Source organism: Podarcis bocagei, assembly GCF_964188305.1.
Source record: "Podarcis bocagei genome assembly, chromosome: 3".
NCBI classification, from domain to species: Eukaryota; Metazoa; Chordata; class Lepidosauria; order Squamata; family Lacertidae; genus Podarcis; species Podarcis bocagei.
Window position 1 is genome coordinate 55,903,868 of NC_138127.1, and position 19,198 is coordinate 55,923,065.

Sequence of the window (19,198 nt, forward strand, 5' to 3'; positions counted from 1 at the left end):
ATGTGGCTAATTCATAGATTATTCCTCCTGATTGCATGCTGACAAATGGTGTAAGCATGCATAGAAAAGTAAAGCATGGTTTTCAGCAGGTGATAGAAGCAGTAGCTTGTACAATCCAGAGGTTCAGCATGAACCTTGCAGAATCAAGATGACATGTCAGGGTTCCAATCATCCTCTGCCAAATGGGAGGAAGTAGGTCATGTAGCTTTTTCCATTTCTAGTAGAGGAAGCCAACTCTTAACTAACATTTCTGACTAGTTCCTTGTGCAGGCCAATTGTCTTCAGAGCTGCCTGGTGTGAACTTGGATATCATTGCCCTGAGAATTGGGAGGTTAAATTTTTAAAAAAATTAAAAAGGATGTTGAGTGTGCCTTTGCTAAATTGGCGAGACACTTAAAATTAGTTTTTTAATTGTGAGCAGCTGAGCAGCTGGAGGTAATTGTCTGGAAGGAATATGGGAAACAATTTTCCATTTCAGTTTTTTACTCTTTTGGTTGAAGCTTGTTCCCGTTTCATAATGGCGATATTTCTTTGACAAGGCTTTTTAAATAGGTTTTTTTTCCTTTTAAAGCATAGTTAAATATTTTATTTCTTTTATTTTTGCTGAGATGGTTGCTCAAAGGCCAGCCAGCACAGTTAAACATCAAAATACAATGTGCTGATCCCTTAACAAACTCAGGATAATCACTGGCCATTACTGCCACAGACTTGGGTCCTCCAATAAGTTGTTTTCTATTCCCGTTCACCCCCTAAACCTGATTCTAGAGTTCTTGCCATAGAATTTATAGGCACTTTTAGCTATCAAAATGGTATTCTTGAAAGTTAAAAACTTGAAAATCAAGTAAAGCATTTTATATAATGGATTTATAGGAGGGCTGTAACATTTAAACGATTAATAGTTCAGTCCTTGTACTTGTCTACTTAGAAGAAGGTCCTATTGAGTTCAGTGGGACTTACCCCCAGGTAGGTGGATTGCTCCCTTAATCAGGTAGAATTAAAAAAAAAAATACTAAAAGATGTTGCTGATTAAGTAGGCAGTATATTTTTAAAGCAGATAATTTTTAATAGAAGTAGGTATAAAAACTGAAGGTGGCAAACACTACCTTAAAAAAGACGTCCCTCCTTTTCTCTTACATTGAAGGGAATGTCTATTCTTAGATAGTGTCCACTGCAACACATCCAAAAGCAGCATCCAAAAGCAATGCTTCTTGCTTCAGAATCACTGATTTTGCTTATGCAGGCTAAATAGAGCAATTGCCGTATTTTTCAGCCTATAAAACAATATTTCCCCCCAAATTTTTAAAGTTTAAAATTGGGGGTCGTCTTATACAGGGAATGTTGCAATTAAATATATAAATAAATTCATGCCGCCATCCATATTCCCCCCCCGCCTCCCCTCACTATTGGCCTCACGACAAACACTGGTCTGCTACTGCCCCCCCAGCAGCCCCCACTCCGGACATTGTCCCTTCCACCCAGTTCCCTCAGCCGCCCCCTGGCTACCCAGACCCCTCATTCCCCAAGCGCACTCACTCAGGCAGCTCTGGCAGTCACAGCTCCTCGATCAGCTTTTGCATCTGCCGGCGCTTGTGTAGTAAATACGGTACATACCGTAAATACTGAGACAAAAGTGCAACATACAGGCGGGAGAGCTGGAGCTGCAGCTACTGTGGAGTTGCACTGAGCTGACAGGAGCAGCCGCTATTACACAGCTTGCCTCACTGTTTGATGTTTAAATATACGGTACTAAATATACCACTGTTTTGAATATTTAATAAAATATCAAAGTTGTTCTGTTTGGTGTTTAAAATATTAATTAATTAATTTTGGGCTCAAAAAAAAAATAGGGGTTGTCTTATACATGGGGGCGTCTTATGCACAGAAAAATACGGTAACTGATTAATGGACTAGAATTCTTACAATGAACAGTCTTGAGAGTTATGAAATTGGGCAACAGCCTGGTTAGTGTGTTGTTAGTAAGTAAGTAAGGAATGTGTTGTGTTACTTTTTAAAGTGTGTCGCGGGAATGGATGAAAGCATTCCACTTAGTCCTAAGAATAATTTTGTCTTGCTGAAAAGCAGTAGCTAATCACACCACGTATGTGTGGGGCTGTCTGTGTGTTACAGGGCAGCATGATCTAGCCATGCCATGCCACCTGCTGAATCTGGCAGGCTTGCCCCACCACTGCCATCTGCAGATTTGGAAAGGGCTCTATGCACATGCCAATCTATGCGCAAGAGCTCCTCCCTGCAAGGGGAAAAGGAATCCTGACTGTCTATCCAATCTAGTGCTCTCAACACATGGCTAGCAACCAGGAGTGATGGCAAAAAGCAAGCCTAGCCCTCTTTGCACATTCTTTCACATTTCCATGAGAGTAGAGTTTTCTGAATGGTTCATTTGGAGCTCCACCATTTCCCTGTTTCATATTGTAATTGTGTTTTTCTTCGTTGATCCCCATTCAGCTCTTTACAGCTTGCTATCATTGCAAAAGTTATTTGCCATCATCATCCCTGTTGAAATGGTTGGCTTATTATTCAAATGGTTGGCTAGCTTGACATTTCATGGTTGCCAAGTTACTGCTCAACACAACATGGTTTTCTCTACCTTCCCCATGCCGTGCAATTGAAACATTGCCACGTGTTAAAAAAAAACAAATCCATAATAAACAAATATGCTAATTTCACTCACATAAATGAAAAAAGATGGTTATAAAGGCAAACATAATGTAAATACTTTTTTTTAAAAAAGGAATATTGCATACTCAACTAATTTTTTGTAGACTGACTTGTGTGGGAGTATTTTTGCTTTCAAAATAAACAGGAATAAGAAAATTAACTTTTGCAACCCACCATTTTTGATGTAGCATTTTGGTTTTTAATTTGGCTTCAGGGGGTATAAATATTCAGTGTAAGCCACTCATGCATTTTCTTGTTCCCTCTTTATAGATAATCCTCTACTTATTGTCAGACCACCGGGTAAGTCTCCTTGCTGTTTTCAGATATTATCTTGTCCTGAGTACTGCAAAACCTAATGTTGTGACATTGTGCAGCTGACAGAGAAATTTAAAATTATTGACTTCCTTTGAAAGGGAGAGAGGGATATAAGTTTTATGAATAAACAAGAATGCGGAAAACTGCCCTTTCACCTGATTCTGTTATCTGCTTCCTTTATGCTTTCTGGGGCAGTCAAGTTCTGGAGACAGGATACCGAGTTTTAAAGTTTTGGATAGTGCATTGCTGTCCATTTTTAACCATCTTATATATCCATTTACATTTATTTATTTAGAACAGCCTTGCATTTATGCACTGGCCTGGTAAGCACAGGTGACAAGGAATTGCATGTGGATAGGTGGAGAGGGGACAGAGCGCTCTACAGGAGTGGTTTGCATACTGGGGCAGGACCCAATACCCAGATCTTTGCTGTTTACCTGGACCAGTCTGGGATGGGGTGGTGTGTCCTCCAAGCCCAGACATTGCTGCTGCCCCAGCCTGGTCTAGGTAAGCAGCAACAGGGAGTGCAGATCCATCAAACCACACATGCCACTACCAGTGTCCTGTCTCTCCTCTGCACCCAGCATAGAAACCAGGGAGGTTGCTGGAGGTAGGAAGCTTCCTCTTTGACACCTTGCAAAGATGTGCATTAGTAATAAGAGAAGTTCAGGGGGCTGCTGAAGGTGATCTGGAGTTCTTTTCCCCTCCTCCGCCAGCTTCTGGCAGGCTACTAAAAGATTTTGCAGGCTAGTAACTTTCATGGGATATTTTCAAGGCTGATTAAAAACATATATACCCCACTTTTCACCACACAGTTTGAAGCATTTTGAAAAATGCTAGATATCCAAAACATATTTTTGCATAAAAATGGGGAACCTTTTTGAGCTTGAGGGACACCTTCCCTTCTGGGAAACCTTCCAAGAGCCACATGCCAGGCTGAGCAGGGCTGGGGGCGAAAGTGGGCAGAGGAACAAACGTAGTTTACCTTTGTAGACTAGGCTAGTTTCTACATACCCTCTTTCTCCTCTGCCCTAACAAGAAAGTGGCAGTCTCAGAGCTCAAGGACACAATCCAGCTATGCAAAAATACTCAGGGTTTGAAGCAGGCCACTGAGGGGGTGTGGCCTGGAGAGAATAGGTGTTCTGAGGGCCACATAGATAGGTCTGGAGGGCCACATCCAGCCTCTGACGTTCCCCACACTATCTCTGTCTTTTAAGGGACTTTAATGGGAAGTGTGAACTAAGATATGTTTACATGTGATTATCTGCTACTATTAAGGCTTAAAATTATTGGAATGATAATTTACCCCAGAGTTTTGTGCCTGATAACTCAGAGGTGCCAAATAACTCTTCCAAGCAGAACTGAACGTATAATGAAAACCACATGGCATGCTTCACAGCACCAACTATGGTGAAGGATAGTTTCACTGCGATTTGTTCATGGGGAGACACTATGCTGATGAATAGCAAGGGAATGTTGAGTGCTCTGATTCACATTCATTGTGTAGTTTTCTTTCCACGAACAGTTCATTGTTTTGTCCGCACTGAGAATATTCTGGCTGAAATGCTGGAAAGAATGGCACATGTGAAAAAACTTTTTGGGTACAAAAGAAGTCCCATTAAACTCAAGTCAGTTGTACTGAAGCCCATCTCAGCCAAACTCAATGAGACTACTCCTGCGTGTTATTCACGAATTTATGTGTGTTTACAGGATTATGGTGTGCTTCTTTTGGAGTCAAAAGAATCGATTAAAGAAAAGACCAAATGTTGCTTTGTCTTTTCTCCTTTTAAAAATGTGGTTCCCATCCCATGGAACAGTTGCCAACAGCATAAGGGAGACAGAGCACAGGGGGAATGCCGTGAAAGCAAGGAAACAACAACTTTCACTTTGTAACCTTCCCTTGTCCCGTTCGTGGGTAGAGTAGCAGTTATTATAGAAGCAACATAGATTTTACTGTTTGATCTATTTACAGCTTGTAGCTGAGAATTCTTTTATGTGTTCAGTCTGTGCTGATATTTTTATAGTCTGATCCAACACTTATGAAGTCCAAGTATTTAGTGCCTATCGCCCGATCAAGTGATTTACTGCAGGCATGGGGGCCCTGGGGCAGGCACAGGACTCTACCCCCCACATGGACACTGCCCTATTTATTTCAGTCAATGGGGCAGCTCCCCACATAACCCTTTCGTATTCACAAAACTACAATTTACATCTGAAATGATCCGGTTGGCGCTCTGCTACCTATGTTTACACACCAGAGCTCATGGGACTTTGAATCAGGACAACTGATGTCAGCTTGAGTCTTTACAAATTCTCACAAGCTTATAGAGGTGGTGAACATTAACCCTTTTCAGGCACCCCCTCCCTTGTATGATTACATGAGAAGGACGCGGGGGCACTTGGTAGCTCCAATCCCTCTGTTCATAGCTGCCAACTTTTCCCTTTTTTAAAGGGAAATTTCCTTATTCCGAATAGGATTCCTCGCAAGAAAAGGGAAAAGTTGACAGCTATGCCTCTGTTGCATTCTTGTTGCCCAGTCTCTGCACCACTTTCTGTAAGGGCAGCTTCTGCAGTGGAGAGAACATGCTTTGCTTGTATGACATTTCTTTGCATTATATTTATCCATTTATTTATTAGAATGATACACCACCCTTTATCCGAATATCACAGGGTGGGTCACAACATAAAAATACAAAATGAGAACACAAAATGCACAATGGAATGAAAATGAAAACAAACCAGTAGCCCCTCCTCCCAGAATTGCATTTAAAAGGCCATCAGACCCAGCGTGCTCCCCACAAGGTCCCCTTATAGTACATGAGAGGCACATGAACTGGGCAGCAAAGACATAAGAGAAGGGAGGAGGTCACAGAGCAGGCAAGGGTCAAACCTTGAATAGGGCCTTTGAATGCACACTGAAGTAGTTTTCTGATCCATGGTGCCCTGATTGTGGTTACTGTCTTACCAGCAGTGGCAGATGTCGTGGTGAGGCTGTGTCGCTCACCTGTCCTCTGTTAGGACAGGAAGGGATGTGGTGGCAAGGCTGGCTAGGTACCAGTGGCACAGTGGAGCCAGTCAGGCACTCCTGCTGGTAAGCTTCCACCATGCCACTACTGCGCCCCTTCCAATCCCAGTGTGCTGCAGCAACTCAGCCAGGTGGCGGTCAAGTGAGCAGTGCATTCCCACCATGCCAGCCACCACAGCTCGTCGCACCTCAAATCACTTTGAGACCTTTTGCAGTGGTATAGACAGCCACGGGAAAGGAACCAGGGACCCACTCCCTCATTTGGAAGCATCATCATAATACAAGGGTCGTGTGAGATTGCCTTTTTAAATCCAAGTGCTTCTGTATAACTAGATAGTGGATTGGGCTGTCAATAAGTGGCGGCATTTACTTATTGCCACCACATAGTTTGAAATGGCTAACAACAGTTGCTGTTCAGAAAAGACCTACTTGGCTTTCTTGCTTTTGTGCAATCTGTTTTGATTTAATGTTAGCTTTAGGGGAGGGGGAACAAAACAGAATTTCAGTTCAGAAAAAAACCCCCTCAAAAGTGCTTATGTTTCTAGTCTCATTTTAAAATATCAAGTTAACAGATAATAATGCACACCGAAGTCAATAACCCTTTTATGACTTGTTGGCTTTAGCTCTCTTAATTTGCTTTTTCTTTTTAAAAGATATACAGAACCACAAAAATAAAGTAGTGCTTAAATATTTGTTTTGACAAGAAATCATCTTTAAAATGCCCATTGCTGCAACTATCCTAACAGTATCATTTTACAGCTGTCCTGGATTTCAAACACATTAAACTGTATTCAGATTATAATGTTAATATACTTTTAAAAAGTTAAAAGCATTGGGTGGTAATGTTGGACACACCATTCTGTTAAGTACCAAGGAAACAAAACACATCTCAATTTCACTAACACAATGACATGATGCTATTTTACAATATATTATTACTTCATTCTAAGATATTGACAACTGCCCTGAAGGCTTGGTGGAGAATATCAGGTTTATGCCATTTGTGACATGGACTACAGTCCTAAGCATATTTAATTGTAAGTCAGCTCCATTAGATAAAATCAAGAGACTTCCAAGAAAATGTCTTTAGGAATGGATTCATATGTTGGTTATGAAGACTTTTTATGGCCTCTGAAAATAGAACATCAATTAAGATATGATGGTTAACATAAACAAGCTAAGAAACTTGATAACTGAACTTTTAAGTCTGTTACTTTAACTCTTTTCTTAGGTGGTGAACCAATCTGGATCCCATTCAGTTTTAAATATGACCCCACATATTCCGAATGCAGTGGCAAGCAATATGTGAAACGGACATGGTACAGAAAATTTGTAGGTGTTGTTCTTTGCAATTCATTGAGATACAAGATTTACCTCAGCGATGACCTAAGAGGTATGTATCTGGGTCAACAGAATTATGGCTGAGCCAAAATTCCATATTTCGTGCAAACATTGCTGCTGGTAAACCCCCATCCCTCCAACATATCAAGAATTTATCCTTTCCTAGAAATTGGTAGGGAAATGCTGTCCCACTTTTGCAGGGGAAGATGATTTTTAGGTTTTTGGAGGAATTGAATGTGGTAAAAAGAAGTCGTGCTTAAGACTTTTTCAAATGGGGTCTTGCATATAATCACATGAAGTGTGGCTGGCCATTCTTTCTCTGTGTGTGCTTACATTGGAGTAACTGTGGCTGATGATTTGGGGTCTTACTTAAAAGTGAAATAGTGTCTAGGCTTGTGGATGTTGTGACTTCTGCCCCCAGCCTGATTTAGAGCCTTCCACTTGCATCCTATGGAGCCTTAGCTGTAACCTAAAAGATATAAAGTACTGCCCAAGTTGGTTGATTGGGTGTTTCTACCCCAAAATCTCTGCCCTCAGGTTTACAATCCAAAAGACGTGACACAAAAAGGAAAAGGGAGGAAGTGGTGGGGAAACAAGCTCAGGCACCAGTTTGCAAAGTTTAGACATATGTAGCATGAGAGAAAATACTAAAAATGCATCTTTTGAGAGGGAAATGTGCTTAAAATGCATATTTGAATGTGCTTCTTGTGCAGATTTAAAATATTTATAGCAGGAATAAAAAGCCTTATGAGGGAACACATGCAAAAATGACTGGGGCCAGAAATTCATAGATTCATCCAATCTAGTTGAATTGCTAAAGCTCAGTTAAATTTTCTAAGCCAACTTCAGTATTGCTCCCCCTGCTCTGAAGTGTGTGCTTCCCTCTTCTGATGAGAATATGCTGCTACTTCACAATAATGTGCATTCTTAATTGTTGGTGTCCGTCTGTCTTGGGAGACAATGGAGGAGTGCTCCTTTGGGGGTGAAGTCACGCTGTTGGACAATTGCAGCGCCTGCTGTGGCTGTAGAGACTGATGCGGGAGAAACATGTTTTGTTGCAGCTGGGGCAGATGAAGACGCCCAGTTGTGCTGCTGCAGATGCACCATGGCATTTCTTCTTTCTGTGCTACTCCCAGCGGACATTCCTTCTCTGGTCACTGCATTCTTAATTACACTTTTTAAATCACTCCTTCTTTAGTTCATTCTACCACTGTGCTGGTAGCTGCTTTAAGAGGCAAAGCTTTTCCATTGCATTAAGTGCAATTAGTTGATGTGCATTCTTAATTGTACATCAACTAATTGCACTTAATGCAATGAGAAGGGAGTCTTTGCCTCTGAAAGCATCTACCAGCACAGTGGCAAAATGAACTCAAAAAAGGAGAAGACACGAGATCTTCAAGTGGGATTCTCAGCCAATAGCAGACATAAAAATCTGTTTTACTGACTTCAGGAATGTTGGCGAGGACCACTGGCTTCCTTTCATACTGTGCCAGTGGATTCTTTTACCATAACACTCCTATTATTTCAGCTATATTCAAAAATAGCAAATAAGCCCACTTTCGAGACCTGCACCCTTCGTTTCTAGATTAGCATTACTTCTGTCTGAGCCCTTCCTTGCCCTCTCATTAGACCGAAAATTCAGCCATAATCTGTTGCTTAGGCAAACTATTTAAACCAGAGATATTCTAAAACCCTTAAATGTCTGGATGGGGGTGCCTGGATGAGGATGTATGGACTTTTGGACTGACATTTTAAAGCACTTCCTCACCTTTAATTTTTGAGTGCAGATAGAATTTTTGTCTTTGCTAAATTTAAACAGAGCTGGCCCCTAACTTGAAAGTCTGAAGCCTCTGCCAGTCTCAATAGAGTCTGCTGATATTTCATCTTTACAACCCATAGATACTCAGGTTTGAGTAACCTGGTTAAGTGTATGGCTCCAATCTAAAAGAGCTCAACAGGGAACAACCCCCATCCATTTTCAAATGTTTTCAGATGCCTCTTCTTGCGCATGACCCCCTGCCCTTGCTGTGTTGCAGCAGTTGCAAGTTCTAACTCTATGTGCAACTTTTTCAGATACGTTTTACAGCATTGGGGATAGCTGGGGAAGAGGTGAAGATCATTGCCAGTTTGTGGACTCACACTTGGATGGAAGAACAGGGCCGCAGTCATATGTAGAAGCCCTGCCTCCAATTCAAGGTAAAAAAGAAAGCAAAATTGGTAGTATGGAGTACCAGAAATCTACATTACACAGCAATGGTGGAATGGACTGTAGGCAGCTTGCAGCTTGCAGATGCTTAGCATTTATGATTCTCAACAAACTCACATATTGCAGTTGCAAGCAAAGCAATCATCACACACATGCATTGAATTGATTCTGCGCTATAAATTGTCCGCTCACCTTTGATGGGTTTTGAGTCACAGGTTGTGAGAATGGTTATAACCCTTTTGTTCTGAGGGCAGAAAATGCAGAAGTCACAGGATCATGCTGTGCTTTGCAATCTAAGCAAGGGCAGCTAATCCAGATGTGCCTGAACGCTGGCTCTAAAAAGCAGAAATATGAGACACAAGGAAAGTATGGAACTGGCACAGTGATCAGATAGAACACCACATGTGTGGAAAACAATGTTGGGAAGTCTGCTAATGCTTTAAGCAGCCACTTTTTCCTCTACAAACAGCTTTTTTGATGTTGCTTTTACCCTGATACCTTTGACTTCTGTTTTGATTGTGAGTGCTGATATTCCAGCCTCCCTCATTTTCCTTACTCCTCTATGGGAAACTAAAGTCCTTTCCTAGGTAAGCATATTTTGGGGACTTAATTATCCAAATTACCAAATTATTCTGGGGCATCTGCTGTAGGGAAATCTCATTTTCCCAGCACTCAAATTGCATGGACAAAAAGTTATTTTTTCTCCAGCTAGCACACTCATAGCTACGCAGAATGCAGTTAGCATCATCACAAGTAACTGAACTTCTTCATGCCTGTCAAATTCAGTAAGCTACATGGCTGAGATCTTCCCATGCCACTCTTGTTTTTGCTTTGTGAAGTATGAAGTACCAGTTTCTGTGCCACAACACTGGGAGATGCAGGAAACCTGAAATATGGAACAATATGTGCAGAACAAAGCTGGATATTGGGTGTGAATGAGGTCTAGAAACAGTACTGATTACCCAAGAGGAAGGGGACTCTTTCTGTTGGTCATCTAAGGTGCTTCTTGGAACAGTTACGTATCCTTTTCTATGCAACTGTTCCAAGAATGCCCAACAGAAAGTTGTGTGCCATATGCAATAACACAATGGCAATCCAGTGAGGAAGGATGTGGCATTTGAGGTGATTTCCCAGACAGCAGGATTAGACCACACTTTACCATAACATTCCTATGTCATGAAATTCTACTCAATATTGATCCAGAGCAGAACTCCAACGTATAGTTAGCAGAGCAAAAACTTAAGCACATTGCAGGACCCCCAAAGTAGACCAGAGGCAATTATATTTCATCCAGCAGAGCTTTACTCCTACTGAAGGCAAATGAGCATAATGGTCACAAATCCAATACATTCAGGATTAGCACTGTCAATAAGAAATCCAATTGCAGCAGACTCAACTTAATCTTACAATAACTTATAATAAGTCTAAACCTTAACACTATATACAGAATACCACACCAGAAGGAAAGAGAGATAGAAAGTGAGAGTGAAACCCAGGATCACTATTACAGTCAGCATGACCTTGACTGAAACAGAACCAGTTTAAACTAGCTGTACTCAGCTTCTCTAAAGGAATAACCCAAACACCATGAACCTTCTGCTTGTTTCTTTCAGACAGTGATGCTTCCAGAACCCTCTTGAATTAATTAGAATAGGAAAGCTCTCTACACATCAGATCAATACTTTCTGCACTAAGAAATGCAAACTGACATCCTATGATGATGCTAAGATACTAAATGCCGTTATTTTGACTCCTACAGGTTATTATCGCCAGTATCGGCAAGAGCCTGTATCATTTGGACGCATTGGATACATGACGCCTTACTACTACGTGGGCTGGTATGAGTGTGGTGTGCCTATTCCAGGGAAATGGTAACTGTGCCGAGGTCTTCCTGCAACGATTCAGCGCAGTCCAGCCAGCAGTGCCTTTTGAATGACTGTCATTGGAGGACTCTGAGCAGTTGGTTTGGCAAAGAAAGGAAAAAACTGAAACACGGAAAGGATGGAACTAGTGAAGAGTCGACGATAGACGCGGATGAAACTCCATGTTGTGTAGACTTTTGTAAACCTAAGTCTATGGTGCTGCTTGATTACTCTGCTTTAGAGTGCAGACAGGAGTCCTGCCTTCCATCTCCTTGCCTCTAAAAGGCATGGAGATGTATCTACAATGGGTGCTACCTGTGCTCACTGAAACCTCATATATTTGGCTAGCCACGAAAAATCGGAATGGTGATGTATCTTGCAAGGAATGACTTAAGCATGCTTTGCTTGCATTACGGAATGCTAACCACTTTCCACTGCTATTAATGGGATTCTCTGCTGCCTTCCACTGGCAGAGTCTTATGCTTCAGAATGTTGCTATGCAGTCATGCCGTGTTACTTAAATGCCCATGAGAACCGATCAATGTTACTCAAGACTTCTCCTGTGGGTTTGCACATTGCTGCACGATATACCAGGTCACTATGTAAATTCAACTTATAAAAAGCAGCCAACAACCACCAGTACTGTATGCTTGCAGAAGTATTTCTTAGAACTGAGGTTTTCTTGTTGATTTAGATGACTATGTGTATGGGATGGTTTTATGTAAAAGGTGCTATTAATTAACAAGTCTTCTAAAAAAAAATCTGTGAAAAATATACTATGCACAATACATTAACCATGTAAAGAACCAGGCTTCTCTTCTTGTGAGTATTGTTGAACTGTAATGATGTTGATGTTTGTATAAAATAGAAGAATTCAGCACCGGACTCCGAGCAAGTGATGTTTCAATGGGGGTAATTTATTTGGTACATTTATCAATCTGACTAATATCCCAATATGGATGCAGCCCAGCAATATAACAGTGTGCGAATTAAAGCCATGCCCAATGGTCTTTAGAGCTTAAGAGGTAGTGTCACAAATGAGTTAAGCTGAAATACAAAGAAAAGCTGGTCTTACTGGAACCAAATGTGATTTCAGGTGCAATTCCACATTTGCTCAGTTGTATCCAGTGGAAAGCTGCCATTGACAAATGCCTCAGAGTGGGGCAATGTTCATTAGGATTGCAGGGGGGTGTAGAATGGTTCTGTTCACTCTGCCTGAACACTGCGGCCCCAATCATGCTGTTCTCCCCACCCCTAGTGGTTTTTTTTCATTTTTAGAAGTGCATATTAAATACAATACATTGTTTAACATAGAGCCCTTCCAGACTTGGGAGTGGATATAGGTATTATTGCCATCTGGAGCAGTATTCTTGCACTGTAACACAGCAAACGTGGGATTTAAAAAACCCAAAAAACCAAACTGGAACATTTGTGGAATAAAAAGTTACAGGATTTCAGCAGGATTGTGCACTGGTTGGGAAAGAAGCAGGATGTCCACCCTGAAACTGTTGCAGGCACAGACAAGTGTTGAAAGCAGGATTGCAAATAACTGCCCCAATACCAACTTGAGCACAAATCTTTCACAATAAAAAGGATGCCTGGAGGGGTCTGTAATGACCAGTGTAGCCCTCAATGTAGATGATCACGCTGCATGTTTCCTTAAATCCAAGAACGTGGTTTTAGCTAGGTTGAAACGTTTTATTCAGCACAGCTCCAGATGACTCCAACATATAATTGCTCTCCTAAAGCACGTAATAGTATTTGCTAATTGCATTTATTTTGGTTATATCTCTCTGGATAATGTCTATAGAGCATGAGTTCATGCAACCCATACATCAGAAACGCTTGGACATAAAACTAGTATTTAAATGTTTTATGTGGAACACGAAAGTGGGTTGGTTATATTTTATTTGAGTACTCAAAAAGAAGGTGCACTGATTTTCTGAAACAAAAGGAGATAAAGCATTCCCTAAGGAAATATATACCCATCTCTGCAATGTTGTTATAGTGAAAGCAGCATATACCTCTGCCCTCTATGGACTATGAAATGAAAAGACAGCCCACTCAGTGAGTGGAAAGTTAAATAAGGAACAGGCCTTCATGTTATTTTTATTCATCCCAATATAACCTGCTCTATACAGTAAAAAGGGACACAGGTGGCGCTGTGGGTTAAACCACAGAGCCTAGGACTTGCCGATCAGAAGATCGGCGGTTCGAATCCCTGTGACGGGGTGAGCTCCCGTTGCTCGGTCCCAGCTCCTGCCAACCTAGCAGTTCGAAAGCATGTCAAAGTGCAAGTAGATAAATAGGAACTGCTCCGGCGGGAAGGTGAACGGCGTTTCCGTGTGCTGCTCTGGTTCGCCAGAAGCGGCTTAGTCATGCTGGCCACATGACCCGGAAGCTGTCTGCAGACAAACGCCTGCTCCCTCAGCCCATAGAGTGAGATGAGTGCCGCAACCCCAGAGTCGGTCACGACTGGACCTAATGGTCAGGGGTCCCTTTACCTTTACTTTATACAGTAAAATCTATGCATTAAAAACAAACAAACAAATGGGCAACGTATGTTCCCAATATTTTCTTTTCCAAAATAAACTTTATAAGTGTTGACTTCCCACCACACCAAACAATACAAACATGTCCTTAAGCTTGTATATACCATCTTCTCCTTCAGGGCTGTGCGTATTGCCTGCAATAGTGTTCCTCGACCTTGGGTCCCCAGATCTTTCACCATCTCCAGCAGGGGCAGGCTTTGATAATAAGGCACCCTGAGCAAGGACAACATCTGGCATCCCTCCCTAGATGATTCCTCTTGGTACAGTTGCTTTTCTAATGGAGCTTCTCAGTAGGTACCTGGGGGAGGAGTATCGGGAGCCTTTTGCAGGCGTTTATAGAGCATTCATCCTGATTTGTTTGCAGGGGGAAAGTGCTGTTGCACTTAGGTCCTGCTGGCTGGCTTCCCACAGGCATCTACAGGATGCAGGACTAGATGGGCCATTGGCCAAATCCATGAGAGCTCCTCTTATGTTCTTACAGTTAATGAGCATCTATTCTGATTTGTTGGTGGGATGGTTAGATGATGGATCAAAACAAGCATCATTCCACACTTTCTCCTCCCTCCCTCCCTCTCTCTCTCTCTCTCTCTCTCTCTCTCTCTCTCTCTCTCTCTCTCTCTGTGTGTGTGTGTGTGTGTGTATGTGTGTTCGTGTTCTCCCTTTCCATATTGCAAGACCTCCCTATGAGCTATGTATGCACAACCTGAACTTGCTGGTATTTGATTGAATCTCACTGGAAAATAGCAACAATCTGGAAGCACCCAAAGAGTTTTAGTAAGCTGAAGCCAATGCTACATGCTCTTTCAGGTCTGGCATCTTCAAGCAACTGCCAAAGACCTACTGATACCCCAGGCCCCCTTTCCCAACAGTTTGATGAGCACTGGGTGGCTGTCATTGTGTTGTCCAAAATAACCCACAGAAACCTTATGATCCGTGTGGTAGGACTTACAAATATTCCGTCCCCCACCCTGCATTTCCACCTCTTCTGCTTTCCTTCTCTACTGTTTTAAAGAGTTGGACTCTTTCATTTTAGTTTCCTTGAAATGCAGCTTTATCCAAACTGTGACTGAAATGTGAAACTAATTTCTCCAAATATTCGTAATAAACTAAAAGGCAAAGTTAATAGACCTCTCCCATAAACATTTTTCCACTTTGAATTGCTCTAATATGTAATCTGAGATTGTTTTACAAGCTCATGAAGGAATGTTTTTTGATTGTATGTTCTTATTTGTATCCAAGAATCTTTCAGAGTTGGATAGTCAAGCTCTTCGTGTGGGAGTGTTCATTATAATATATCGTCCCCTTTAGGCCAAATTTCATTAGCTGTTGTGCCAGGAAATACATGTTCAGGATCCGACATGATCACTGTGCTAGCATAATGTCCACCACCTGTGGCCTAGCTCAGATGTAAATAACTCAGAACAGCTTTCTGCCATTTATAGAATCATTACAATTATTTACACCCCACCTTTCAGAATACAACTTCTTCAAAGATGGATTGCAAGTAGCACTAAAATACATATTTTAAATATATTGAAAAGCCACCAGAATCTTTCCCACAGAGCACTGGATGGTACATTGTCCTGGCTAGGGCAGGGATGGAGTTCAAGTGGCAGAAACCTTGAGGTGGTCTTCTCTATCTCTTTTTCTTGGAATCCTTGTAATAGCTTGATATGAATGTTTACCCCAACAAAATTGCAGCTGTGTTAGGGGTGGGGAGTGGGTCCATGCATGTTGACCTCACTTCCATTATTGCATCCTTTTCAGGCTGCCCACTCCCCAGTCCACATGTTGGCATGGGGAGGTCTGAAGAAGGAAGTCTATGTTAGTAGTGGGGCATGTATTAGAGCACACTAAATTTCCTGACACCAGCATCACTGCTACTTACCTGGATGTGGGAGGGGCAGTAGGAGGTCCACCATCACAAATCTGGTGCTCCCACCAGTGCGCCCACATTGCTCCAACCTCACTGCTGTTCTGCCCCAGGTAAGCAGCAGTGATACATGTGTTGGAAGGATGTCTCTGCCCCACCACTGGCTCGTAGGCTTCCTATATGATTTAGGACCTGGGGTGCATCCTACCCAGTTAGTGCCACCACCCAAAATGCCCTGCTGTTGGTAGGCTTCTACTGAACTTCAAACAGTGAGGACACCTGAAGCAAGACCTGCAAAATTGAATGGAAGGCAATTGTTGATGTACCCAGGTCCCAACTCATCTATGGCTTCATAGAGGCGGACAAACACCTTTAACTGTACCTAGAAGTGAATAGGCAACCAGTGCAGGTTAGATAGCAGTGGAATAATATGCTCCAACTGTCTAGTCCTAGACAGCAACTTGGCATCAATATCTTGCACCAGTTAAATTTTTCATTTTGGTTCTGCCCTCAAAGAACATGTTACAATAATCAATACAGTTTGAGCCATGCTGCGTGTCGAGGTGCATGTACTTCATCAGCAGTATTGGATGTATTTCCTTGAGCTGAAAGACTAAACATGTTTCCCAAAAAACCCACAGGTCCCACTGAATAATGACAAGAGGGGAAGCTACACTGCTTCACCGGTAGGAAAATAACATGACTGCAAACAATAGGAACAGCTGTTGGCATTTAAGAAATTCATCTGGAAACCTTGGAAAATTCATTTTAAGAGGTTTTTTGTTTTTTTAAAACAAGCTGGAAATATTTTACTGGATGTACCTGACTCAGCTATCTCAAGAGGTTAGTCCATAAGTTTGATGTGGTAACTGTCAGCTGAGTATAGTGGTTGAAGCTCATCAAATGAGCATCCAAAAGGTGATGTTCTTCTTCAAGTGTTTTGAGTTCCCTCCAAAACACTTTTCCAGAGGCACCTCCCTATTCTTCTAGAATCCATGTCCCAGGGATGTGGTCCAGATTTTTAAGAAAAAGGGACATTTTTGAAGAGTGTTCTCATTATCCTGTGTCTGAATCAAAGCTTTCTTTCCACCATTTATATCCAAATTTGTAGAGTGCCTCCAGCAGAAGCCTTGGCAGTTAAATCTTTTCATAGTACACAATTATTTCTTTGAGTAGCTCCTAAATGATGTTTTCATCGGGGTCTTGCTCTTAGAAGAGAATATAGAAAGCTGCTTAATACTGAGTCAAACCAATAGTGGATCTAGCTCAGTATTGTCTAGAGCAGTGTTTCCCAAACTTTTTTGGGCAACGGCACACCTGTTTACTGAAAAAAAATCTCGCGGCACACCACCATTAAAGCCCCGCCCCGTGACGTCAGCGCGCGGCGTCACGCCGGGAGGGACGCACGAAAGTGAAAGTTTTTCCCCTCCCCCCTCAGTCCCTCGCTCGGAATTCAGCTCGTTTGGGGCATCGCTCCGGCTGCTCCCTCTCCCGCCGCGCAGGAGCGATGCCTCTCTCTGGCTCTCCCTCCGCGCAGGCTGAGGGAGGGAGGGAGGTGCGCGTGTGACCCGTCTCTGCTGGGAGACCAAACCCAGCGAGGCAGAGTCGCGCGGAGGCGCCCAGGCAGCGCTGCCGGCTGCGAGGAGGAGCGCCAGGCAGCAGCAGGAGGCGCGGCCTCTCCTCGCCGCCGCCCCGCCTCTCGCCGCCCGACTCGCCCGCCTCCCTCCAGGCATCTCGCGGCACACGAGGCAACGTCTCACGGCACACTCGTGTGCCGCGGAACACCGGTTGGGAAACACTGGTCTAGAGAGCAGTGGTGGGTAACCTGTTAGTCTCCACACATTGTTGAACTCCAGTTCTCATCAGTCCCAGGTATCATGGCCAACAGGGGTGATGGGAGTTGTAGTCCAACAACTTCCAGAAGGCCGCAGGTTGTCCACCCTGAACTAGGATTTCTCTGGGGTTTCAGACAGGAGTTTCTCTCAACCCCACATGGAAATGCCAGGAATGAAATTCTTGACAGAAATAATGGCCTGTTCCTTCCAGTTCTCTTAGCCCTTTGCTTCCTTTATCTACCCATATGAACTAACAGTTTCAGTCAGCATTCACTGATAAGGCATTTTCCGGAAGACAATTTTCTCAGAAAAGCTGTTCAAGAATTTAATCTCCCCACCTTTCTAAATATTCAGCATAATGTTTCCTCAATTTCACTGCCCATCAGCAAATCATTGAAGATTCCATGCACGCACAGTAGAATTGTGTATAAATCCCAAACTCATTTCCACATTGTGCCACATGTACAATCTACTTTCAGATTGTAACCATGAATTTAAGAGAAGAAGAAAAAATATGGTGATTGACAAGTCGAACACAATAGATGACAAATATAGAATTATCCCATTTATCATATTAAAATGTATGTATAATGCTTGGCTGTGGTATTTTCCTTTATGCAGAGTTTCACAAGGAATCTGATACATAGCATTGATTGTGAAAGTCTCTGCATTTATTAAATGGAAGACTTGGGCCTACATGAACTGCTTTTTTTTTTTTTTTTAGTATGCCTGTACTTACCATTAAATTGTTACAGAAAGTGCCACACTTTTAACATTTGAAGAAGAAAAAAGGTACTGGTTCTGCATACCCCAGGAAAAAACACTGCCTACATGGTCATTGAAATATACATACATGTAATGTCTCCATACATTATTCAGAAGACATAAATTCAGTTCCTTCTGTGGCTATACTTCCTTTCACAACAGCCTCCAGCTATATTTCCTGACCTGTGAGCTGCTGCTCCCATAATGCACCACTGCTGTTTTCTTCCCCTCCTTGGGGAAGTTGTGGAAGGCATTCCACATATTCAAAAGAAAGCACACAGATTTATATCAAGCAAACTGCATTTGCATAAACATTGCAGATTTTATTTTGGGAATAGAAGTAGTACACAGTAATCTGAACTTTCTTGGAGCAGAATTGGGACTTCTTTTTGGCAGGGCACGTGTAGCCCTAATAATGTCTTCTAAACAAATAGCACATGTTACAATGATGCAAGGATTTTCCCCATAAATCTGCAATTCCAACCTCCTCTATTCGTTCATTCTAATCTGATGGCAAACCTTATAAGGATGCATTTAGTGATCTATACAGGAATCACTGCAGACTGGCAGTTCCTTCAAAGGCATTATGCAGAAACCACTGGGTTTTTTTCCAGTGCCCATGAAATGTATCCTGGCACATCAGTACTGCAGCATTAGATAGTCTTCCGTGATATTCCTGCATTTCAGGGGGTTGGGATAGATGAACCTCTACAATTATGATTCTATGATTTTATAACTAAAGCTGTTC

At 42.3% G+C, this 19,198-nt stretch overlaps 1 protein-coding gene and 1 long non-coding RNA gene across 2 annotated transcripts in view; both read left to right on the plus strand.

Annotated features, from left to right (window-relative positions):
- Positions 1-12,310, plus strand: part of FNDC1 (fibronectin type III domain containing 1) — an 87,443-nt gene extending 75,133 nt beyond the window's left edge. The window contains exons 16-19 of the mRNA XM_081187913.1: positions 2,947-2,976; positions 7,248-7,409; positions 9,431-9,553; positions 11,323-12,310. Coding sequence (XP_081044039.1) covers positions 2,947-2,976; positions 7,248-7,409; positions 9,431-9,553; positions 11,323-11,438 — 431 coding nt within the window. The 3' untranslated portion in view covers positions 11,439-12,310. The remainder of the gene's footprint in view (positions 1-2,946; positions 2,977-7,247; positions 7,410-9,430; positions 9,554-11,322) is intronic.
- A 2,255-nt stretch (positions 12,311-14,565) lies between these two features.
- LOC308583710 lies at positions 14,566-18,381 on the plus strand. Its single transcript, XR_014006367.1, has 2 exons — positions 14,566-17,134; positions 17,662-18,381. It is a non-coding gene; the product is annotated as an uncharacterized lncRNA (long non-coding RNA).
- Positions 18,382-19,198: the final 817 nt, after the last annotated feature.